This window comes from Psittacula echo (assembly GCF_963264785.1).
Source record: "Psittacula echo genome assembly, chromosome: 15".
NCBI classification, from domain to species: Eukaryota; Metazoa; Chordata; class Aves; order Psittaciformes; family Psittacidae; genus Psittacula; species Psittacula echo.
Genome location: NC_137751.1, coordinates 2026038 through 2052578, shown reverse-complemented (window position 1 = coordinate 2052578; position 26541 = coordinate 2026038). Strand labels below are relative to the sequence as shown.

Sequence of the window (26541 nt, the reverse complement as noted above, 5' to 3'; positions counted from 1 at the left end):
CAGCAAGTGAAATACTCTTGGTGCCATAGTTTTTCTCTGACTCCACGCTTTGGGGTTTCGTTTTCTGGCTCTTGTTAATCCCTGTGGGGTCTCTAATCCTTTTTGAGCAATCTATTAAGGTGAAACACTTTGTAGGCAAACTAGGAGCTCTAAGTGCTGTGACTCGATGTCAGTGATACCAGAATCACTGAAAGTGCCGAAGCTGTCAGGTTCTGGGGAGGTTGTTTGGCTGTATCATTAGCAGATCATTTGGATATGTCACCCCGCTTGAAAAGCGCAGGTGTGTAGCACTGTGTTTTAGTTTATCTGTGTAATGTCGATGAAGCATTTTGTGTCGTGACAGTCTGTCAGCCAGATACCTTGTCACAAGTCACAGGACTTAAATCCTTGTTTTATCTCAAAGGCTTCGGGGCTCAGTTGGAAACTCGCACTTTGATGAATATTTGCTGCTTTTGTCTGGAATAGCTGGAGTGCATTTCTGGAATATTTGTCAAGATGTTATCAGTATTTACTCCAGTTTGAGTACCTGGTGTATTGTAAAGCTGCCTTCAGTGAAATCTGAAAGAATTTTATTTAGTTTATGCTGTTTAATAATATAATGAAAGCTAATCCTTCGTCTATATGTTTGTTTGCCATGTTAAATCCCACTTGCGTACGTGGTTCTTTTTAGTCAGCTTTTACCTTTAAAAACATTTTTAGGAGAGTTGGTTTAGGATTTGTTTTCTATGATAAATCAGTTGAACCCAGACTGCTTGTTTTCTTGAGTTGTCTGCCAGTACAGGGTTGGAAACAAACTTTAATCTCTCTTTTAAAGCATTCCTTCAGGAACAAGAATTTGCTTTCCATCAAAGCGTTGTGTAAAGCACACTTAAAAGAGAATTAAATCCTTCTGGACTTTGTATCTGGGATCTGTGCAGTGACTAACTGCAGTAGAAACTATTTACCTGTAGTTTTATATTTGCTTCAAGACTGGCAGTTTTAAGCTAAAGTAAGACTTGTGTTTCTCAAGTGGTGGGTAAGCACCTGTCTGCGTAAGAAGAAATCCAGCTGGGGTCTTTACTGGGACTTTAATAGCTGATTAATAAATATTATGTGTACAGTGGAGTGGGTTTATAGAGAGACATGGCCAAAGTTGGTCATTTTTTTTCTCGACAAAATTCTAAATCCAAAGACGAGCACACACAGGTCCAGGGGTACCTGGGTGAATGGTAGTTCCGCTGAGGGAGGGATACACTGACAGTAGCAAGATCAGAGACCGTTACAGACAGCTCCTGAAAGTACTGGCCGTCGATTTTTGGTTTGTTAACTTGCATAGGACGTGGTATTTCTGTTGACGAAAAATACAGTTTTGAGTGCCAGTATTTGTCAAAATCAGGCCTAGTGATGAGATCTCTCTCTTCTTCTCGTCCTTCCCTTTTCCCTTTTTGGGTAATCGCCAAAAATGAAAGGAGCAAATAACAGAAGAGGTAATTGAAACGATTTCCCAACTCTTTTCAGAACTAAATTCCAGTTGAAAATCGTGGCTTTCTGCGGTGCTTTGCAGCAGGGTTTGTTTCCAGAAGTTCAGGCCTGTTGAAAAGAAAAATCCCAGAGTATTTTGCAAAGTACACACAATTTGGAACTGGATATTATAGTGCAGCTTAAAACATATGCTGAATATATACCCAGTTCATCGGTATATATGCAGAAATTCAAGTTGTTGCCTAAACTTAGAGGGTTTTATTCGTATTTCCAATTAAGATTTGTGTTTGTGTAAAACATGATTGTCTGTTTCCTTTGTTAGATACATGTACATTGGTGACTGCCTTCCCATTTCACTCCCCTGTTTTCTAGGTACAGGATATCTCCTTCAGCCATGACTGCCGCTGGGTTGTGGTCAGCACACTTCGGGGCACTTCCCATGTTTTTCCTATCAATCCTTATGGCGGCCAGCCCTGTGTGCGAACACACATGTCACCCCGGGTGGTAAATCGCATGAGCCGATTCCAGAAGAGTGCAGGGTTGGAAGAGATCGAGCAAGAGCTGACATCTAAGCAAGGAGGACGCTGTAGCCCTGTTCCAGGCCTGTCAAGCAGCCCCTCTGGCTCACCGCTCCATGGTAAATCTCTTTTTTTGACTCTTTTCCTTTCCCTTACATGGTCAAGAAACCTATTCCCTTGGTTTCCCTATTCCCTTGTCATTAGTGCCCGTGTCCTCTAAGGTGTTCCAGTACGTGCTGTGTAGCTGCCTGACTCAAAAAGATTTGGTTCCTCTATACCTTTGCAGATGCTGGCCTAAAGATCTTCATGGTCTTCCAGCTTCAGGTTTCAGTAGTATTTGCTAACAGTTGATTTTACCAGAGATTACAAGAATTTATTTGGTTCATTCTATCTGCTCGTGTAGTTTGTGCCACTAAAAAATGAGTTCCATTAAAGAAGATGCTGCAGGTATTGTGCAAAAATAAGTAATGTATGCGGAGGCAAGGTATAAATACTTCAGAAAGATAGTTCTAGTTATGCAACTTGAGTAAACTCTGCTATCACAGCTGTGTTAATAATTTCCACTCTAAACTGAAGGTTTTGAAGTCTTTGGGTTTCAAGTTTTGTTTCCATCTAGCACATGGTCATTAATCTGGTCTATATTCAAAAGCAGTTATCTGAAGTTCTCATTGCTCATCAGTCTTGATGATCATGAAGTCCATTTGGGTATCCACAATAAATACTGTTTGAGGAGAAATGTGGAAACTAGGCAATGTGAAGTTGATGGCTTAGATTTTTGTCCACTTTTATATGCGTGTGTGAGCAATGTGAGAAGTAACCTCACAGACCTGTACATCCTAGCCCTGGGGTGGATATGCTTTGGAGAAACTCAAAGGACAGGAAGGAGAGCCTCTAAATAAGGTTCAAATATCATCATTGTCCCAGCTTCATCAGTTTCGTCTTTGCCGTTCTTTTTGCCCTTCGCTTTCATGAGGTCTGTACTAGAAGCTGCTTTGTTTGGATTCAGGATTTGCTGCATCCTTGCCCCTCCTTTCTATTAAGAGTAAGTCACAGCTTCCATTGAAGTGAAAGTTTAAATAGCAGTTTGGTATGGAGAGCCACCCTTTTCCAGTCTGAGAGTATTAAAAACGGCCAAGAACAGTCCCTCTTCCCTAATTATGAGTAGGATTAGAAGTGCTTGTGAAAGCCCAACTATGTGCTGTTATAGTCGACAACAAAGACAGAGAGTCAACTGCCATAGAGAGAACCTTTGTTGGATTTCTGAATCAAAGGAACATTGCTATGACTTGTTGATTATGAAGGGAACCAGACTTGTCCCAGAAGAAGCCTTTCTATTTTCTTCTTTCTTTGGACTTTTCTAAATGTAGTTTTCTGCAGTGCTGTTCTGGAGCCATGCTCTTCTGCCTGGAGCCACTGGAAGGCACCCAAAATGCGATCTGTAGTTTCCTGCTCCTCAGAGATATTTGGGTATCTACCATTTTACTTTCTTCTGTCACATCGTTGTACAGCAGCTTAGCCTGTAAGGCTTGAAACAGGCTGGGAAGTGCTGTAAAGGTTTATGTGGCACATCCAATCTCTTCTAACTGCTGACATCACGTATGGGGAAGGAAGGAACTATCAATTTGTGTAGCTTTCATCTAACCAATTCTGGTTTGTGTCAAGGGAAATTGCAGTGAGTTGTTGGCTTTACAGTGCTCTTAGGTACATTTGAAGTTCTGAATAGATTTGACACTTTTCTCCAACCCAAGAAACAGCAATTTCATTTGCTCTAACATTCTCATTGCTGGACAGATTTTGTAGGTGGGAGAAAGACATGCATGGATGAGTTACTCAGAGAAAGGGAGAAGCATTTGTGGGAGTGTCCCAAGAGTTTTACAGTTTCAGTTTTCAAATGCCTGTCTTGAGATATCATAAATAAATCAGATTTCCCCCCCCCCAAGATCTTTGTGCAGTCATCAGTGTGTAAAAATGAGTGCTGTTTAAGCCATTAGCTCCATGAGAAGGCTGAAAAGTAGTTTCAGTTTCTGAAGAACTTCACACACGTTGTGCTCATCACTTTCTCACAGTGTCAAAGAGCTTGAAGTTGGATGCATGCAAAGACTCTGTTGGTAGCTTGCAAACCTTCATATGAAAATATCCTATGAGAAATTTGAGGAGATTAAACAGAAGTGTTAGCGGAGTTGCCTTAAAATCTTTGGAAAACAACCCAAACACTAGTTTGGTTTAAAATAATCCATTTGGTAAAATATTGTAATGCTTTTAGGACTATTATTGCTGCTTTTTACTTTCAGTAATCTTTCAGGTTACCCGGCCGGAGGCAGGCAGGATATTGAACCATAGCGTATGCCTTTTACAACAAGCTATTTATCCTCAGCTTGGGAAGAAAACCCCTGAAGTTCACAGTGACTTTCAGTGGAGGGGTTTTGTGTACGTGTGTGGCAGCTGGATTAGCCAGAGAGCGGTGATTATTCTGATGAGTGAGCTAAGATGGGTTTACTCAGATTGTAACAGCTCTTTATCATATTAGAATGTTATATTATTGTCCTGTGGAGGAATTACGGCAGTCTGGTGACAGGAGTGTAGGCTAGTACTCAGAACAGAGCAGTTCTGGGTTTGATTCTTTGCTTTACTTTCAGCTTGCTCTGTGACCCTTGGGTCAGTTTTATGCAGCTGATTTTGTCTCTCAGCTTTCTGTTGTGTAACAGGAAGAGTAATCTCTGTGTTCCCTGTGTGTGGAATTACTTGGATTCTGTAGTTTTATTTAAGAAGAGTAACTGTTTCGTCAGTCTTCGCGCTAAGTGCACTGGCTTATAATGGAAATAAACCCAAAAATCATGTCCTGAAGAGGACTGTTGCACTGGGACAAATTGTTGATCAAGTGACCGATCTTCAGAGCAGACTATGATAAACTGGTTTTATCTCTGGAGAGTGTTCTGGTGTCATCATGGTTTTCCTCTTCTGTGCTTTGCAATCCGGAAAAGTTTCAATAAACCCTAAAACTATGAAAGAGAAACTGCTGTTAATCCTTCTGCAAATATTTCTTTCACGTTACAATAGCATTGCTCCAACCTGAGGCCAAGAGACTGGACTTCTGTGAGCAAAGCCCTTGCTTGTTGTCTTCTTTTTTGATGAGCCATTGTAACCTATTGATGTTAACTTGTGATTAGCTTTTGTTCTTGTAAATATTTTCAGAGTTCAGGCTCTGTGGTATTTTTCTCGCATGTTTTTTAACTCTCGTTTCAAAATTAAACTGTTTGCTATGTATATAGTAGCAGGGCAATCTGTTTACTTTTTGTTCAGAGTACCCTAGGAACTGTTTACCCACGCGATGTAAGCCTTTACTAGGGGTGGGGATGACTTCATTTCCAAATGAATCAAAGTTCGGCTTTGTTCTTTTTAGCAGAATGAAGTAAACTGTAGAGGATGATAAAGAGATAGTTCCTTTGCACCTTTGAGAGCTAGCACAGATTTTGTTTGGGCTGTTGTGCCTGTTAATCCAGTGACATTGTGTTTTTGTCATTCCGTTGGATTGCCAGAGTGTGTTGTCAGTAATATCGGAGTTAGGTTGGGATCCTTTTATGGGCTTTTACTATTGTAAGACTGTTACGACATCAGTTGGTTGTGGGGCTAAACATTAGGGTAATATACGGCCTGATGTGACCTTTTTACTTGTCTAGAATGGGGTTTGTGGTACTTACCTGTCTCACAGGTAGGCAGGGTGGGTTAATGAGTGAGTAGTTCAAACTATGCTTTTGATAATGCAGACGTATCCAACGTTATCATCAGGACCTGTATGTGAATAGCAAGGAGCGTTTGGCTGTAAAAATTGAATGCTTTTCTTGGAAGATTGAAAGCTTTATATAACTCTTATTATTTTTATTCTGCAAATGAAAATTTACAGTCTGGTACTATCATTAGTTCTTGAACCACCCATAAGTTAAAGCCGCTCTGGCTCTGCTCGGAGGTTTTTTCTGTTGCTGGCTGCAGGGATTTCCAGTATCAGAACAATAATAGAGTAAATAAGCACACATTGGACCCATAGCTACACATCCACACCTCCTAAAACCAGTCAATAATAATACGATACTCTCTGAATTTCTCTTGTCATTTTGTTGGGGGTTGAAGTATTTGTTTGGCTGTAGTTTTCCTGTTCATAATACGCAGCGGTTCTGTTTCAGATTTAATACCTATGCTGAAATGGAGCACATAAATTTAGAACTATGAAAAACCACATTCTGTGTGTATTGCATTCAGACGTGTGTTTAGCTCTTTAGGAATATTTTAGTATCGCACATTTTTTCATTGCAAATACTTTTGTAACTCTAAAACCCAAAAGGGCTTCTCTCACTTTCCCCTCATTTGTGACATTCACACCACGATTAAAACCCAAGTGTAAACCTAGAAGTTTGATGAACATGCAGCCTGAGATGCTTTGAATATTTTCCCCTTAGTTTTCACTATTTCCCAGAGTGAAACTCCTTTTACTAGAAGAATTCTTATGGGAAAGCAGAGTTGAAAGGACTGACATCATCAGCCCTTCCTGAAAAACAGATTGGTTTCCTTTAAGTAACACTCACTTAAGAAACCACCTATTTGGAGAGAGGCGGACAAAAATAGTTTCAAAGAAAATTAACTGTATGGGAACGTAAAGCACTGGAGGGCAGCTCCCTCCCAAAGCTTAGCTCCAGAGCTGGCGCTGTAAACACCAAAACACTCGCTTTAAAAGTCTCTGTGAAGCTTTACTTTTCCCCTGGGTTAACTGGAGCCTCTCCCGGCAGAAAATAGTTTTTGTAGAGGTATAGAATAATACAGCAAGCTGCAGAATAGGTTGTTTGATTATTTCTTTTTAATGTCCGTTTAGTGCTCCGCTGTGTTTAACCGCATTGCTCTTCCACAGCATCACGTCTTATTGAAACCTACTTCCCCGTCATCCCTATTCCCGCTTCTCCTGGGTGTCTAAATTTGACCAAAACTCCCTTTTTCCACCCCAGCCCTGAGCGGTGGTGATCGGCGGCAGCCTGCAGGGGGCGCCCTCCCCCCGCCGTGCCGCGCCTCTGAGGGGAGCGGGGAAGGGGCCGGGGCCGCGGCCGCTGCCGGGGCGCTGTTAGCAGCGCTTATTCCAGCTGGGAGAACGCTTCCCTCGCACCCGCGGCTCCTCACGGACTCGCGAGGGAGCTGCTGGTTGTTTCATCGCGGTGTAAAACACTTGGCAAAGAGGGGTAAGGAGAACGGACCTTCCTTTTGGTTAATGGAGGGAGAATTTACCTCACGGTCGTGAGGTAACCCCTGTGCAGCCGGCTGCCTTAAAACACGTAGCGATTGCTCTTGATCTCACACTCTCATTTGAAGTTTCTCTTCACGAGTTTATGCCTATTAGGGGGAAATAAATAATAATTTACCTGGAGGGAGTTTCATGGTCACACGTGAGAGGTACAAACAGCTCGAAAGCACCAGTTTGGGAAATGGGCAGATCTTACTGCTTGGAAATGAGCTGTGGGTTTAGCTGTGTCATTCCGTGTCGTGTGTCCCCGTCGTCCCCCCCCCCCTTTTTTTTTTTCCTTTTTTTCTCTTTTTTCTTTTTTTTTTTTTTTTCCTTCTTAATGGCTGGAGAATCAGTGGAGTGAAAGAAGTGGGTGGTATATTTTGGATAGTTTCTGAAGAGGAAGGGGAAGATCCATTCCCTTCAGATAAGTAGGGAAGTAGACTGATAAATTCTGTCACAAGGGAAGTTCGTGTCTGTACATAAAGTGTTTTAGAAGTGGAGCTTGTGTAAACAGCGTAGATCTGAGACTGGGGCAAACGTCTGTTTGCCTTTATATTTGGAAAAGGAGTCGCAAGAATTCCAGATAAATTGAAAATTGGAGGAGGCTGATATCAGAGGGGAATTGCAGTTCTTGAGATATGAAGTGTAAAAATCTATGACTGAGTGATTTAGCACAGCAAATGCCATGGCAGCGGTCAAAGCAAACTGGTTCAGAAAGATTGTGGGTAGGCAGGCGGAGGGGAAGTAATAGGTAGTGCACAGGAGACCGCGATGTCAGAGATGGATCGCGAGGTGAAAGCAGGGTGGAAGGTGGAGAGGAGTTGGATTACCACAGATGTGAGCGTCCCACTGAAGTTTTCCTGTCAAGATGGATGATTTCAGTCCTGGTAACATCAAACCAAAGAGAATTTCTGTAGGGTCAAGTGTTGATGCGCCAGAGGCGTGTACGGAGGGAGCCCAAGGAGAAGGGGTAACTGGATTTTTAAGTGTTTCTCTGAAAATAGCTTAATAAAATGGCATTTGGGGATTCTGTTGTTTCAGTTGTTCCATCCATTGCTTCCTCCCAACTTAAAATAAGAGGATGTTTTTCCATCTCCAAATCTCACCAGGAATGTAAAAGCCAAGCCAGTGTATTTTCTTCTCGTACAGCGTGAGAAAGTAAATATCCTGCAGATTATGCAGCGGTTTTGATAGGATCATGGAGTTGGCAATTAGAAATTGATAAATAGTGATAATAGTGATGCACAAGAAGGAATGTGCTCAGTTGCTTTACAGCTTCTCAGTATGCTTTGTGTATCTGTGCAGAGGACTAGGTACACATGTATAGAGCTGAGGGGTGTTTTCAGGAGAAATAAGTGTGTGTGATCAGCATAAAGGCAGTCACTAAGACTGAGCTTTGAAATAAACCAGCAGAAAAGAGCTGGTCACTGAAGGAGTGATGCAGGAAGTTTCCTGACAGTGCTTGTTTCCAGAGCACAAGAGTGGAAAGGCTGGGATTATGTCAGGAGAAGAGAGGTCTAGTGGAGGGGAGACAGCGTGGTCCACAAATTTGTTGGTGGGTCAAGAAATGTAAGTGGCCTGAGGGCGATGTGATCAGTGAAATGACAAGAAGTAGCTTTGCTCACCTGATACAAGCCTGTAATATGTTTGGTCAGAAGGTGAGAAAGTGGAATCTAGAGTTTTTCAAGAGACAGTATCAGCTGAAGGAGGAGGTTTAAGTATTGAAGGTGTTGTATGACAAGTAAGGTTTGGCATGAAGGAAGGTGAAAGCATGTGAAGGTCTGTGTCAGTAACCAGAAAGGGAAAGGAATGGGACAAAAACTGGTGGGAACAATCCTTTTATCTGATGAACCTTCTGAGTTTAAGCCCAAACACCTTCTGCTTCCCCTGTCAGTGAGTAGTCTGGGGCACAGCCATTGCTGAAAGGGAATCCAGGGCTGATCCCCGGTGCTTGAATCAGATTGCCTGTGTAGATGATTGGTGATTGATTATGCAGTAAATGGGTGCTGCCCTTGTTTATTTGTTTCAGTTTATTATTCTTAAGTCAGGCATTTAAATCAACTGCATTTTTGGTAGTCTGAAAAAATGTAAACACTTTATGGAAAGAAACGTAAGCATAAAGATTGGAAATAAGATATACTTGTATCTTTTAAAAGGTTTATCTTTACCCTTAAATATGCTGATTGGGCTTATTCTTTTTGCTTAGTCTTTTGGGCTGTTAAAATCAGTTGCTTTTTCCCATCTCAAGGAAATGCATCTTTGACACTTCTCATGACCTGAGTCACGATGCTGTCACAGAGCCAGAAAACATCCTTAACGGTCATGGGTAAAAGAGCAGGGCTGCTGAGGGTGTGTGGTGGGTGGAAGAGGGAGAGAGATTGCTATGCTTTATTTCAGTTTCCATTCTATGGGTGTTTCAGACAAGCCATTTGTTATAATTACCCATGGATATTATTGTCAGGTTCTCATATGCAGCAGTTCTTGAGGCACTTTTTTATTCACATAGCTTGGGATAAATACTGTGTATTCAACCCAGGTTGAATTCAGATGCTAAAATCCTTGTGCTAATTTTTCCAGCTAGAGCAAGGGAAAATAAGGCATAGGTAAAAAGGTGAGGGTGAAGCCACAAATATGTTAAGATGTAGTTTATTGTCAATACTACATTCTAATTAGCTAAGACCTTTGGGTAACGGGCTGCTATTAAACTTTCCCTATCTCCTCACCCAACACAGCTGTAGAGGTGTCCTTTAGAAATTCCCAGACCAGTCATTTTGCAGTTTCTTAAGATGAGCTGACCAGTTTTTCTGACTGTGTTTGCCCAAACAAATTAAGTTTCCAAAGATCATTTTCTTCTGTATCATTGGAAGAGAAGTGTGTTCACAGTGCTGAAGCATCTCAGAGTCATCCCTGAAAGAAAGCTTTGAGTTCAGGACCGTGTTGATATGAATTATGATTGATTGGCATGACAAGGAGCAGTAGTAGTGAATACTTGTTTTCTCAAGCGTTTCATCATTCACCAGCAGACAGTGTTAGTAAAATTCCCATGTGCAAGAAATTGGAGTAACAGAGCCTCTGCACTTTGCCTAGAAGCTGCCTGTACGATAACCTCATTAGTCGCCTGTTAAGTCTGAACTCACATAGTTCTTCCCTTGAAGAGTCTGCAAACTCAAGTCTAGTTCTTTGGTAGCTACAGCCACAGCATTTGGTCCAGAGCTTGCTTATGGCCATGTGCTGGGGAGAGTGGGCAGTGCACCTTCGCATCTGTTTGCAAAATAGTTCCATGGTTATACCTATAGTATTTACAAGAAACTAATCTTGCAGTCCTTTAATTTGTGAAGAGTTGAAAATACAAGAACAGGTCCAAATAGAATAGCAATGCCTGCACCCCCCTGCCTGTGGCTGGTGTTCGCTGGAGATGGCTTGAGAGCAGAAAGGCCAGTTTGGCTGATTCTGCTGGTACCCACCATCTGGAGCAGACCAGCTGAAGTGTTACTGCTGTTGCCTGCTTTATGGCTGTGCAAAGCCTGGAGCCAACAGCTGGCAAACACGTCTTGTTGTTGTTGTTACTTCGAATTTTGCCCATAAATGGACTTGAGCTTTGCACCAACAATATTTTTAGTTAAATAAGTTCTGAAAGATGATTATTATGCCAGACTTGTGTGTGTGTGTTTGTGTATGAAGGGGGGGGGGGTTGTTTTCCAAGGAAATGCTTCAAGGCACTTTGTTGTGCAGCTCTTTGAGGAACTTTATCATAGCAAACTGGTAAAAATGAGGAGGGAAAACAGTAAGGAAAGAAGCAGACATTTGTATCAGATTTTCAAGGAGATGTGTTTTACACGAGGCAGTTAACACTGTGGATGTCCTCACAGCTGCTGCTGAGAGGTGCGATGGGGCCCAGGACACTGCTGCTGTTCTGGCAGAAGTAGCTTCCTCTCCTTTTTGATTCTTCTGGACTGTCAATGTAATTTCTTTTCCATGCAGAAAAAGAAGAAATACACACAGAGGTAGGTGAAATGGCCAGCTGTCCATCACTAATTGTATAAGTAAATGACAGGTTCAAATCCCAGTTAGAGCTTGAGGTTTGAACTGTTATCTTGTCATCTATCTTAGGCCAGGTAGAGGTAACGGGCAGTTCCTTCCATCTTCTGACTTTGCCAAGGACAAGAGGAGATTTTCAGGTTATCAGTGGGATGCTTTATAACTGGGAACAAAATTTTTGAAACCGAAGATAGTAGAAGTAAGAAAAACTTCAGAAGGAGGAAAGGAATATTAGGAAGTGATGTTCAGATTTTGAGTGGATGATGCTGACAAGCATTTGGAAGAGCTGGAGTTCAAGAAGCTCGGGTGAGAGGGCAGAGGACTCTGTCTCAACAGTGGCTGAGACACTTGGGCTGGCGCTTGCATGTCTCAGCAGAGTATTCTGACTGAGGAGCTTGCCTGTCACTGTCATATGACTTGCCTGGATACAAATAGAGAGAAAGTTCTGCTTTCTTAGGACAGTCATGAGATTTAGGGCAGGTTTTTTTTCAAAAGTTCAATATTGAGCGGTTTTAAACATGAAAACTGCTGACTGCAGTATTTTCTTCCATCCATTTCAGTGGAATCAAGTTAGTGCTAGGTTTTGGACTTGTACCAGTTTAGCTGAGAGAAAAAATTGGTCTAGGTAGCTAGATCATATGCATATACATGCTGTAGCTAATGCGTAATATTCTTCCTTCAGTGGGTCTAATTGTATTGGAAATATTGCTGGTTAGGGTGTGAAGTGGGTCTAATTTTGATAGGATACAATTGAAGGAAATTGCAATCTAATTTTAATTTGGAAGCAGTCATTAACTAAAATAATTAGTTTCCTGACTTTTTTTAGGAAAGTGTGTAGCATTTCACAAGGAAAGATAAAACATGTTTGACTGATAAAACATAAAAGAAAAAGCCCACTTTCAGCAGTAATTAGCGCTTGTGGTGGTGAGTGTGTTTCTTGGGACACTATTGAGTTTGTCTGTCAGGCTCTTCCAAATGACTTCTGTGAGCCAGCACTGCTTCCGCAGGGTTCTCTGCTCAGGTCACAAGGCAGTGTTTCTCACCAGGGCGCTGCTGTTTTCCTCTTCCGACTGTAGTAGATTACAGATTATACTGGAACATGTCTGAGAAAAGGTCAGAAACGAGGGTGAAAGTCTTGGAACTGAAGCTGGGAAGCTTTCCATTCTCATCCGGGAAACTTTTTGTATTGAATAAAAGCAAAGCAAAATAAACCATCACATCTATGACACTTCTGTTTTTCCTGCTATTTTTTGTCTGCCAGTTAGAAAAGATTTTATTTCCCTCGCATTATACGATTAGTGAATGTTTAGCTGAGGAGTCTTCAGTATTACACTAAACAGAAATAATGGCCAAACACAGTTCCTTTTCGTGTAACTCAGCCTCTACATGACTGCATAGCCTGGAGTTACTGCGTATTTATTTACCAAATTATAGATGTTTATGTGTAGTGTTAATGTCAGTAGACTACATGGTGCACTTTGAAATGTAGTCTGTTAAAGACTGTAAGATATAAAAGCTAATCAAGTGGGTTTTGAATTTTAATGACAATGCATTACTAAGCTTTTCATATTGGAGTAATGGAAGAAAAATGGAAAAAACCCCAACATAGAATCATTTTATTATGAGGCTGAGAGGTGCTCAATACCACTTTAGTTTTTCATGTAAAGTGTATCGAGAAACTAAAATCCTTATGATCATTACTTTCCTACCAGAAGATTTGTCTGGGCCAAGTCCTATTTGCTTTGCTCACTAATAGGGTGGAATTTGTCTATGCAAAAGAGGATCCCACAACTCTTGAACAGCGAGACGTGCCATGCACAACTGACACTGCCAGGGAAATTTACTGGCTAAAGTGATTTAATTTCCGTTTGGGGATAAGTTGGTGTTTGCATCCCATAGGTGTTAGGGTGTAGGTTTGGTTTTAAGCTCGGTTGTGGGTTACCGAGTTCTGTCTGATGGAGTGGTACCAATATATTAGAGCTACGTTTAAAACAGGAGAGAAGCGATTTGGCCACATTAACATGGTGCTATGCCTGGAGTAAAGAGAAGGGCAAAGTAAGAGTAGAGCGATCCGTGGGGCTGCATCCCCATAATTCTTCCAGGATCCGGTAAAGTCTCTTTGTGCAACACTGGCTGCATTGCACTGTGTTCACAGATGATCTCCTTGGGGCTGGCAGGAATGTATCTGCTGTGCTGCATTTTGATGTAGGATTATGTCATTAGTAGTTGCAAAGATCAGGATGTTTTTTCTTCTCTCTCCTCAAAGATGATCTCTGACAGTAGTGCCCTGAAGTACTCTGTTCAAATGCTGACCAATTTGAAACCTGGCCTGAATTCATCAAGGCTCTTAGTTGATCAGAAGAGGACAAGTTTACTGTATTAATTGCTTTCAGTTGATTGAATGCTTTTTAGACAGTGTTACAAGCTCTCAAGTCTGGCTCGTTTTCCCCTTGGTGTAGCTTTCCTTTCATATCCAAAATTATACTTCAAAAACTTAGAAAGGTGTGTTTTGATCAAATGTTTAAACCTCACATTTAAGCCTTAAGAGTATTTTATAGGTTTAACAATGATTGTAAATAAAATAATTGTAAATAAAAGCTGTAGCTGTCCATAAGTCAGAGTTGTGCAGGTACGTGGACACTGAAGAGGGACTCTGACATAGCTTGGAGCAGGAGGTGGTGTAGCTGGTCACCAGCCATGGGCTGTGGTTAGGAGGATGGAGGTGAGGCCGAAGCAGTGAGGCCACAAGCCTGGCCCGACTGTACCTGAGAGCTGCTCCTGATGTCTTTTCCACAGATGTCCAGCTTTGTCAAAAACCAGTAAATCTTGTGAAGTTTATTTTCCTTGTAGCATCTGTGTTTTATAATGGTGCTTTTAATTTGTTTTTTCTTTGTCTGCTGGGATTTCTTTTGTCCGGCGCTTTCAGGCCTCCCTTTTTTCTCGGTGGAAGTGAGTCTGTTAATGATGGCTGGCTTGGGAATACACCCTGGCCAGGCAGGCCGGGCAGCCGCTCCCTCCATCTGACAACAAAGCCCATTGTTGTTTTCTTTCTTCACTTTTATCCTCAACTTAATCCATTTTTCCTTGGACTGTATGTGGAATAAAAGGTCTGGAGAAGCATGGCTCATGGCTTTTGGGTGGGTGATACGATGGCGGTTTCGTTGTAAACTGTAATCAGACAGGTACAAAGGCAGAACTAACTGATCACATTTTTGATGTTTCAGTATGCAACGTTTATTCCAATATAATGCTGCACTTGTAAATAAACTTCTGCTGTCAGACCACCAGAACCATGACATCCTCAGCTTTTCCCAAGTCCCTTAGTAAAATTAGAGATTTGCCAGGAGCTTAAGTTGAGACGTAGGACATTTTTTCTTTCATTTTTCTCCAGTGGGACTCCAAAAGGCTGAATGAGGATTATCTGAAGGAGGTTTTTGACTTGGCTTTAGTTGTGATCAAGAATTTGGATCCTGAGTCTGTAATATTTGAGCAAAGATAATGGAAGCACTGCTTTTTGCGAGCATCCTGAGCTGTGGCCCAAGCTGGATAGGCAGTGCAGGCAAATGGGCTTTTCGCTGATGCACACAGGGAAAACAAAACTCAGCCTGGTTGGGCTTTAATGTATTCTGTGCACAGCTCTTGAACTGTCACCTGGAAATCTCTTTCATGGCAGCCTGTGGAAAGACAAATACTTGACCAAAAGGGCTTGCCTTGCCCGGGGTCCTGAGGGCTGTTAAACTCATGCTCTGGGTGATTACCAGACTGACTCATCGTTCAGAATGCTCTGCTGGAAATGTTCAGGCTGGTTCTTGTGAAGGCATGTTTGCCATGGAATTGTGATGGTGACATTTAATTTTCTCTAAATTAGTTGTAATAGAAAGTATTCCTTGAATAGTCAATAGGATGTGATCTGTGTGTCAGTGTGCAACCAAGTTAGCATTTAAAGTTAAATTATCAGTAAGTGAAGCTCCTTTATTGAAGCTGTAATTCCAGGGCTTTATCCTTTATTAATATATGTATTTCCTTGCAAGAATGAATATATGGCATCCACATGTAGCAAGGTAACTTGGGTACAGGATTCTGCTGTATGAGAAATGTTTGATATTTCTAGTGGACTTAAACTTTGGCTTATTTGTTGCTTAAGCTTTGACAGTGAATCAACAACTGCTTGAGCTGTAGAAATAATGTTGATGCTTGACTGCATTCTTTGTGCTCTTTTGGCCTGTTACAGCAGTCCAGGGCACACGCAACTCCCATTTGCTTGCAGGAAGAGTTCCCTGCCTCAAAGGGCTGGAGGAATGGAGGGTGACTGTTGAATTTCTGGATGGGTACAACAGGACATCAGAAACTTAAGGGGGTTTAAAATTACTTATTAAACATAATGTGTAGCATTATTTTTTCCCAATGAAATGAGACAGAATGTAGCATACAGCTTTTGCTGCATGCTTATGGATGGAACAGCCCTGGTCATGGAGGGCATTTACTGGATCAACAAGTACAACAAGCATGTACTTCTCTGATAGGTCTGAGGCAACATACAATGAAGTTATAACAGTATAGATCATTTCCATCATCAAAATGGCTAAAAATAATTCAGTGTAAACGGCAGCAGAATTTGCATTTCTTCTGTTAGGCAAGATTCTAACTTTACTCAGCCACGCTGTGTTAATGTTACTGTAGTCAGATTTTCAAGAAAAGCTTTACTGTCAGAAATAATTTGTCTCCTTTTTGTAGCATTTCAACTTTTAGTTTTTGACTAGATCACTTTTAATTATATTTATTTGCAGTTAAGCAGCTAGATGTTGCTGCAGAAATTATAGATTGGTTATATATTATGTATTTACAGCTTTTCCCTTTGTCATAGCTGAATTTTTGAATTGTGGTTGTGCTGCCAGGTGCTGTGCATGCATGATGAGCTCTGGTTTAGTTAGTTTTTTATTGATGTTTGTTTACATCGGATTAAGTATGCATTTAAGAAGGAAAGTCTTGACCTCTGAATGTTTGTTTTTTTCTAAAGAATCATCATCTTAGATTTTGGTCCTATTCAGCCTACTTTTTACACATTTTCAGTTCTCTCTGTATAGGTTAGTCAATTTTTGTGTGTACTTCATGTTTTCTTATGTGTGAGCCTAAGCATTTGTAGGGGGGTGTTGCTACAATTAATAAAAGCCTCCTAAGCCATGATGACTTAATCCTCCAGTTTTCTGAACATCCTTAACTGCCTTGGGATTCCCCAGCTTGTATGAAAATAAAGCAGCTCATCCTTCTGTAGGAAGGAGATCTGTAAACGTCTCATTTCCCTGCATGCAAATATTCTATTGAATCAACTGAAGGTTTTGCATATGGAGAACCACATGATGTTGAGGGCAGAGGGCACTGAGTAATTAAATGTGCTTTGAGAAAGGGAGAGAGGGGACTGTTAGAACACAGTCATTTGGTTCAGTAGTTCATGGTTAATAATTATATTCCTAACAAGTAAAGGAAAACAAATTACAGCCATTTGGAGCCCCCTCTGTAGGTACTGTCCCTGTCTGCTGCATAGCCTCATGGAGAATACAGGAAAGCGAAACACTCTTGGAAGGGCCTTGATTGCATGCAACAGTAACTAATTAGACAGCAATGCAGAAAACTGTTCCTAGTCCTTTCACAAGAACTGAGAAAGCATTATGAAACCAATCTTAAAAAAATTAATTGCATCTCAGTTTAAATTTAAATCTGAGCTGGGTTGTTGGTTCCCCCCCTCCCCTCCCCTTTCCTTCCCTTCCCTCTCCTCTTTTCCTGTTTCTTTTTATTCAAAGTTGGTGCAGGAGAATTGCTATTAATGAAATCTGCTCTCTGAGACTTCAGTAGGCTTGTTCTTCATTAAAGCCTTGCTGTTTCTGTTAAAATGTATTGACCAATGTTCGGGCCAGATACTTAGCACAAAATACACTTTGTAATTTCATCATTTTTGTTATTGTGTTTTCTGAGATGCAGGGGTCTTTGGACTTTGTAGAAAAAACAAATAAACCCCCTAAGCTTACAGTTATATAGTATTAAAAGAAGGGTAAAGGAAGCATTGAGTGTCTTTAGGATGATGAGACATTCATTAAGATTTTTCCGCCTTCCTTTTCCTATTTTCAATCCATCTGAAGTACCATTAAAGCCTTTCAGGCAGCTTCCTGTGAGAAACCCTTTTCTGTGCTGTTTTTCTTCCTTGAAAAAAGGTGGCTGCTCTTCAGTCAGATTGTATGGATTTGGCCTGGGATTTGTATAATATCTATGTAGAATGCGGTGGTTGTTTAGGAACCTAATTCCCAATATGGCTCCCTTTTGATTAAGAACAAAGCCAGCGTTTCACAGCATTATAGGAACACAGAAAAACAAGTTAATGATCTAAACCTTTTAATTCATAGTTGCTTGTCTATTTAAGGTACTTTTGATTCTGTTATAAACAGACTGGCCCCTTTTTTGTTTAACTTCTTTCTTTGGTTTCTTCACATTTCTTTCTTTACTGTCCATGAAATTTGTAGCTAGTTTCCTTTTCTAACTGAAGAATGAAAGGTTGTGACTACAGAATGATACAGAAAGTAAGAAAGCGTATCTAAACTGGGCGTATATCCAGCACAGACCTCTTTGAAACAAGCTAAATTTAGGGTGGTTGGGATTTCTTTTTGTTATGTTTTCCCCTTCCTTTTTAAAGTACCTATGGTTTGTTTTGTTCTTCTTCTTTGTTGAATGAAGTTGGTTACTTTCTTGATACTTTCTTGTTTTTATGTGTAGTTTGGCATGACTTTATTTTATATAGTTACGTGTTATTTTCCTCTGGTCTTAGTTCAGCAGATTACTATTATGTGTGCTTTTATCCGTAGAGACAATAAAAGCAACCTTTTCAGGACTTTCAATGACCAACACTGTATGTGGTACTTTAGGAAAATAATTCGCTTCCAGATACTCTTTTTTTCTAAAGAGAGAATTGGAATTCAGGGCTTGTTCTTCAAATTGAACTTGAAAACTTTCTGGTGAACAAAACTGTCAGGCAAGCAGCAGCAGCACAAATAATTTCCCTTCCATGGAAGGGGACCTTATCCCCACATATAGAAAAATAACTATTTGCTGCTTCTATTGTAATTTATTTTTTACTTCAAATGGAGATGGCTGTTAGATAAATTTTTGCTTATAACAGGATCTCATTATTTTTTGCCTTTTTTTTTTTAAACTTCTATTTCTTTTGGCAGTGGCTTCTTTTAGGCAGTTTTAGAAATGATAAATGAAGAAAAAGTTCCAATAACGTGTTTTGTTACGTCTCCATCCCATTAAGGTAAATTGAACAGCCAAGACACTTACAATAACTTCACTAACAATAATCCTGGGAATCCTCGACTCCTGCCTCTTCCAAGTTTGACTGTGGTGTTGCCTCTTGCTCAAATCAAACAGCCAATGACATTAGGGACCATCACCAAACGCACAGGGTAAGTGTATCTGCAAAAACCTTTCTTATTTGTTATTTATAATTTATAGGGAAATATTATTTATAATTAATATGGAAGTAATTTGTGTTACTAGTGATAATGTAGTTTTATTCCTCATTTTAATTTGAAGTATAAGTAATTTAATGACAGAAGGGTTGGGAAGGGAAGAGGAAACAAGAAAGGAAAACCAACATCAGATAAGTAAACAAAACCTGAAAACAAATCACTAAAAAGTCAGGATATTCATTGGGGTGGGTCATTTTCTACCATATGGGAAATACTGGAGAATTCCTGACATCAGGAGAAGTTTCACACCAGGAATTGGTATGAAACATAAGCAGAGCTGTATTCAATCAGAATAGGTTAGAAGTTTTCTTCTTTTTTCTTATTTTTTTTTTTCTCCTTAAAGTTTGTTTATTTTGATTTCCAAACTTTTCAAGCGGAAATGATTTTTGACTATCAGAACTGCAAAGACAGTAAACCAGGTTGAGCAGAAAGGCAAAACTTAATCGGGCTGTTTTCTTGACCTTGTTTTTCCACTGAAGTGCCTGTTCTGTACTATGAAATTCACGTGTGGACTTTCATTTTTGAGCCAGCTGCACTTTGGTACTTTCCCCTGTGCCGTGATAAGGCACTTGAAAATATTTGTTCCTTAAAGCTCTACCAAATATCTGTATGTGATAATAACAGAAGATTTTGTGAGCTTCCTAAAGTGTCACAGTTGTAAGTTAATTGATACTGTTTAACAGTTGAAATTTTTCTTTTGCTAAATTCCAAATCTTTGGGTTTTGAAATTAATACAAAAAGCCAATGAGTGATGATTTCAATTTTTTCTATTTTTTCCCTGTTTTTAAAAAAAAAAAAATCCTGAATAATTTCTACTCAAAAGTCTGATCCGTTCACATACAGACAGCTTTTGTATTTTTAAAATACAAATAGCTCGAGTATGGCATGTGGCTGGGCAAAACAACTGAGAGTCCTGCAGGTTCATAATGTTTTCCTGTGTTTTGCCAAATAGGTGCAGGCACTGTCTAGCTTCAGTGGTTTCTTGCTGAAACCCTGACAGGGAGGTGCATTTCACCTTGTGTCTTGTGAACCGGGAATTGTTTTTCAGGCGAGAGCACACGGATATTCCCTCTCTCCCTGAGTAATTCCCATATTCTGTGCTTGAGTGTTCAGGACATTGTGTAAAATCTGGTATTGTTTTGTTTAGTGCACTAAGTATGCATGATGACCTTCTGAAGCTTCCATATGTGTGCACAAAATACGTATGTGTATGTCTATCTAACAATACAGTTCTGCTCTTGCTGCCGTAAACAGGAATTTTATTAGGCTTGTTGAGCCAAATTGTGACCCACAAACATGTGATTACCCTAAGCACAGAGGCTGGGTGGAGATAAGTTCCTGAACTTCATAGATAATTGTAAATGGAACTTAACGAAACAGTAAAGAAGCAGTATGGGGATAACGTTGTGGTTTAACTTATTCCACACATACATTTCAGTTGCTTACTTTTGCTCTTTTTTTTTCCCTGCTTACAATTGAAATGCAGGCGAGAGCAAAAGATTACACTAGCAATCAGGTGAATTCTGAAGGTATAGAAAGGTGGGGTCTTGAGTGAGGACAGGAAGGGAGGTGGGGTCAAGGAGATGTTGGTGTGCATGGAGATAAGCACGAAGTTACAGTTCCTCAAAGAGGGAAAGTATCAAAAAGCTGACTTGAAGAGTACAGTCAGAGAAGGGCAGAAATGTAATTCTGGGCTCTGTTGGTAGACTTCTAGAAAGGGAATAGACATTTAGAACTAGGTGTAGTAAGGCGCAGAAAGAAAATAAAAAGCGGTCTGAGGGTCTGCCAGGGGAAAGGTCTGGTCATAGAAGCAATGGTGAGCATGATGATTTGAGAAAAAAGCACTTGGCTTACAATAGTAATTCATGCAATGGCCTTGGAAAGGGCTGTTTCCTTAGTGCTGTGGTGATACCAGGAGGCTTTTCTACAACTATTACAAATGTATGAAGTCTTCATTATTTTATGTTTTGTTCTTAAATATCTTTAACATATTCAGAAATGTTCATATTCATACTTTTCTTTAAGTATATTTTACTATTCACAAGCTATCCCAGTCCTAATATTTTGTGTAATTTTTAAAACGAATTAAACTGCTCAGTGAAGCTTATGTAAGGGGTGGGGGGAAACAGCAGTCATGGGAAATGTCCTGCTGTGTAAATGGAGTTTTCATGAATGAGAATCGTGATTTTCAGTGAAGCCTCTGTAGATGTGTAATTCTAAGCTGAGAGCTTCCTTCATTTGTTCTGCATCCAATATGTTTGATGAAAGTACACAAAATTAACATGAAAAGCTGTATTTATAAAGCAGGGATTTAAGAGGAATGCCTAGGATCCAAGAAGCCTGGCATGCCTAAAATGACCAAATTGAGACAGCAGCCTTAACTTAAACCCCCAGGGGGCAAAGCGTGTGTTTAACATATTTAACATCTGCCCTCATATTTCTAGAAACACGTAGCAATGTAAGTCTGTACAGTGTAATATTTAGACAGGACAGGGACCATCTGCCTCACTCTTGAGAAGTGTAGGAGGCATGTATTACTGCAAATGGCAAAAGACAGATGTATTTACACCTACATGGTCAGCACCTTTAAGCAGCGCTCCAAGGAAACAAGGCTCTTCTTTGGAAGCAGCTGCTTAACCTTGTGATTGTGCAGTGATCAGAAAAAGGAGATGAACTCGTGATCTCTTGGATTTTACAGTCACTGTTCAGTGGCTCTCAAAGCAGGTTTCTTTTCTGTCACTGCTACTTTTAAAGAATTAAAAATTTAATCTGTTGCAGTATATTTCTAAAAGTAAAAAGCAAGACTAAAAGAATATCACAGATTTATCAGTTCTGGATTTTTCCCTTTTATTTGCTTTTGACATGTAAAAAGCGTCTTTAATACTAAATATCTTAATTATTTTTTGCAGTTTTTATTAATTAGAAACTCAAGTTGGTTTTTGTTCTGCTAGTATCCAAGACAGCAAAATATTTTTCAGGCACTGAAGGGACTGATCAGGGCTCTTACTATCATCTGTCTCAAGCAGAGCTGCAGAGAATGTCATTTTACTTGACAGGTGGAATGGCAGTAAATTTTTTAGAAGTGTTCACTATAGCCCTATGGGAATGCAGGGCCAGAGTCTGGGGTTGGGTCATTACAGTGCTGCTCAGCACAGATGCATTCTTTTTTCCCCTTTTTCATTCAAACTTTTAGATTTTGGAACATTTTCTGATCAGTCATTAAACTCTCTTATTCTGAATACAGTTTCCATTCTCAGCACTGAGTATCTCAGGGCATTACTGCCCTTCTTGCCACCACTATCATTTTCTTGCTCCCTGCTCTCTGTTTCTTCCCTTTTTCAGGTCTCTCATAGTAGTTTCCGCACCTTCACAAAGCACTTAATTTTTGTCCCTATATTTTGTCATACCATTGACTTGCTTTCCTGTAGTTTGTGCTGTCAGCGCATTCTGAGGAGCAGACAGGCTTTCCCAAAGGGACTCTAACACTAATGAGTAAGGAAGCATCTTATGTTTTAAAGATTAGGGGGATGTAAGGCAGTAGGAGAGCCAGATTTAATAAGTCCTTATATATCCGTGCCTCAGTTTCCCTCTGAAAACTTTACTGTTAATGCTGAATTCCTTCTCAATTCTGGGGAATGGGTTACTTCATTGCTCATTTACAAAGAACTTATAGATTTGAAAGGGGAAGAGCTGTATGATCTATCTCATGCTTGTCTATAAAAGGCAGTGAATCAGAATATGTTAGAAGACAGCTTTGTGCGTTGCAGTAGCTTTATAAGCTTTCCTTGTGTTTGTGGAATGAGTTTTAGTTAAGTTTCCAGTTTGTAACAATGTGGAGGCACAGATGCGCTGTAGTGCAGTGAGAAGGAGGAAAATAAAAGATACAACTCTCCCAGAAGAAAAACTATTGTAAAAGTTGGTTTCTCTGACAGCAGCATTTGTTTTAACTTTCTCAAGGGATATAGTCATTATATTCGTATCATACTTCATTCCCAAATTCATTATAGCTTTGGTGAAACACCAGGATGTAACCTGCATTACTTGGGTCTTGTCAAAACAGGCATCCAACATACCTTGCAGGAAAAGGAGTAAGCCTTACTTTTTTTCCATCCAGAAGATTTAGATAGTGTGTTTTTAAGCATGAAACTCTACCCGTTCTTCATCCCATCCTTCATCCCACCCCCAGTAAGGAAGGGAAAAAGTAGGTAAAGTGATGCAATTTTATCATTCAAGTGTTTTTCATTGCTTACATTATATGTACTGAAAATCAGTGACATCCCTTTGTTTTGTTTTGACTCAGCTTAATTTATCCCAGGTTCTACTACTGAAGCAAACAAAAATAAAGAGTGCAAAGTCATGATGTCATAATATAATTAAGTAGGAAAAAGTAACTGAAAATGTCAAGAAAAAGCCCTAAAAGTCAAGCTAAAGAATCCAGTGCAGTAGGTCAGTTTTCCTGCACGCTGAAGCCATTCTCTTTCTGGCACATTTCTCAGAGATGTCTTATGTCACCTTAGGTTATATAATACATTTTGATAATAAAGCAACTACTGTAGTGATTTGTATTTGATATGAAATACAGTGATTTGCACTAGGTTTTGTTCATGTGTCACTGTGAGAGGATTCTTGCTATGGCAACATGTAGCGATGAGGGTTACAGTAGATGGGTATTGCACAGTTTATTAAAGGCTTAAATAGTTTTTATTAAACACGATAAACAAAATCGGTTTTCAGTTGGCTAAAACTCAGAATCAGATAAGAAATTAAATGAATTCTGTTGGAATTTTGATTTGTAATTAATTTTCCTTTGGAATTTCTCACTAGCTGTGAGAATGGGGAACCTCAGCGACTTTTTTGCCTTGGCATGGCTCTGTTTCTGTCACTGAGCGCAGCCATCTGGTACTGTCTTTTCAAGGTTGGCTTCTCCTGTAATTTGTGAATTTTCTTTCTCTCCGTTAGCACACCATTCATATTACGTGAAGGAAATAGTGAAAAAGAATTGCTTAGATAAATATCGGGGGGGGGAAAAATAGCCGCCATAAAAGGAACTAGTTCTTGTCAACAGAAAGGAAATGCTAAGTTGTCTTTCTCACACTTAAGGCTTTTTTATTCAGACTGCTGTAGTCTTTGAAAGTGCAATTTTATTTTCTTTATGATATGAGATTTTGTATCCATTTTAGAAACAAACAAAACCTTCCATTAAAACACCTGGGTCAATTTGTAATTAAAATAGAGAATTTGTTAATTTGGAAGTATAATCAGGTCAACATAGTATGCTCTTGACCAATATACTATGCTTGAGGCGGGGGGGAAGCCTATGTTATCTTCTGAAATGTTCCGATGAGCTCAGCTACATGTCTTTGGCTGTTTTTGCAGATAGAAAAACTGCTTCAGAGAGGAAAATAACTTGCCAAAACGTCCAGGATCATGATTTAAAAATTCTAAGCTCCCAGTCCGATTCAAACACTCTCCAATGACTCTTCAAATCTATACTAGATGCATTCTAGGTTTGAAGTTATATTTGCTATGAGTTGTGCAGAAAACTCATTAAACAGTGTAATAGTGCTGGGCTCATCTTCTGTTGGGCCATTAGAATGGTCTTTAACTTGGAGTCAGTTCTTCAGCATTTTTGTGGATGAAGGTATATCCCAAATGAGAATCACAGAAGCCTTGAGCATATGAGTAGCTCTAAATTTAGCTCCCATTCCTCCTTTTCAGATTTTATGAAAAGGTCAGTATGGTGATGGCTTTTTGAAAGGTGATGCAAAAAACAAGGGAGATAGCCCTTAAAAATGCACTGAAATTAATGGGGTGTGATACCACTGTAAAAACTATCCACAGTACAAAATACTTGAACAGAAAAGAAATCAAATCATGCTGAAGATAAATTGTTGAGTGACCAAAAGCATTAAGCTCTACATCAGGTGATTTTTAACAGCAAATATATTTGAAGTAAGTTAGGGTTCTATTTCCTACATTCCATGCAAACTTTTAAGTGGAGGAATAATATTGCTGTGTCATACAGTTGCTAAAGATTCTATGATTTAATAGTGTGTTTCTATCCTAGGAAAAGGGCTGAGTAATTTTCTCTAATAAATTGTGTTTGTACCTGTGGTTTTTACTTAGGACTTGCCTATTTTCAGTAGATTTGTAAAACTGTTCCACTCAGACCTTCAGTGTTTCATGGAAAACACCCACAGACTTGTTGCTTTTGATGCTAATTTCCTTCTTCTAGTTCTGACTTTAATGTTGGTTTAAGGCTCTTGACTCCTTTTGCCTCAGATTTAGCAGCAGATTTCAGTAAGGAGACCTAAGCTGTCTAACTTGAATGATAATGTTAAAGCCTGCTTGCAACTGGTGCATTATGTTTGTCACCGCAGTTGTGCATGAGGGGCCTGCCCCGTCAGCTCCTGCTTCCATGGGTGGCTGTGTTGTCCCTGGGACATTGACCTGGGCAGTTGTGTCTGTGAGCCTTAGCATGTTTGTGACATTAGGGATCTACATCTCTCTCAGGGCATCATGAATGGTTATAAGAAATTATTTTGTTTACCTTCTGCATAAATCTTAATAGCATGATATACAGTGTACATGTTGGTAATGGAGTTCTCATCTAATTTCTGTGCATTTTTCCCCTTTACATGAAGACCTTACCTGTTTGGAGCAGGATGTTTTTCCATAAAAGCTCCATGGTGAGTTCCCAGTTCAAACCCAGCATGCCTATAATTCATCTGCTGTCCTCACTGAAAATAACGCTGTGCTTAGACTTTAATTTTGGATTAATTTTTTGTTTAATTTGTTGACTTGCATGGCTGATCCATAGGTGGAAGCACTGCATAATTTCTCTCTTAAGCTATGGATGCGTGTTCACCATTTTGCATTGTCAAAGCATTCACTTGTTTTTTCCATTTTTACCTGTGAGGGGGCATTTAATTTTTAAGTAGCAGCAAAGTTGAAAAAATAAATTATTTCCCAATGGGCAAAAATGATTGCAACAGCTTTCCAACACAAGCCTCTTTTTTCCTATATTGCTTTCTTTATTCCTGTAGCACTAAGTTGCTTACAGACAGAAAGCATCAACGATGACCTCTCGGAAATAAGCCGGGTGAGCAGTGAGTAGACACTGAAATACTGCAGTAGGAGGAGTGAAGCAAGTAAAATGGGCACTGTAAACAAACCCAAACCAAACAAAGAACAAGACAAACAAAAACACAAAACCAAAAAGCTTATCACACTTGAGAGAAAAACCAACCAAACAAGCCTCAGTTCCATTAAAATAATGATATTTAAAATTATGAGAGGGTTTGTTTTAATATGTAAAATTGCAGCATATTACAAAAATGTAGACAGAAATAAAAGCAAATTTTAACAAGCTTCCCTATGGTGGAGCTTGGTTCAGTGTTCATGCAATGCTACAGAAGCCCCAGTCACCTCTTTATAACGAGATGGGGGTAGGTGCTTGAAGCTCCAGATAACAAGAGTGGAAGAATTTTGAACATCTTAAAACTTTCTTAGAAAATTTAGAAACTTTCAGCTAGGAGGTGGGCTTTTTGGGAGGGGGTTGTTTTAATTTTAGCTGGGGATGCTTATTAATATCTGTTAGAATATTCGTATGTGGCTCTTGTTTCTACTGCTACAAGTTTGTGCCACATGTATCACCCCCTTATGTCTCTGTCAAAATACTATCTTCAGCAGAAGGAACTTCCCAAGAGTTTTGTTAGGATACAGGCGACTTGAGAGGGGAGCT

At 39.8% G+C, this 26541-nt stretch overlaps 1 protein-coding gene across 4 annotated transcripts in view; it reads left to right on the top strand.

The window, feature by feature from the left end:
* The window catches only part of BCAS3 (BCAS3 microtubule associated cell migration factor), a 363502-nt gene that overhangs the window by 117327 nt on the left and 219634 nt on the right, over window positions 1-26541 (top strand). For all 4 annotated transcript variants that reach the window (XM_080629980.1, XM_080629979.1, XM_080629982.1 and 1 more), the window contains 2 exons: window positions 1834-2098; window positions 18581-18731. In XM_080629980.1, the coding sequence (XP_080486106.1) occupies window positions 1834-2098; window positions 18581-18731 (416 nt within the window). The remainder of the gene's footprint in view (window positions 1-1833; window positions 2099-18580; window positions 18732-26541) is intronic.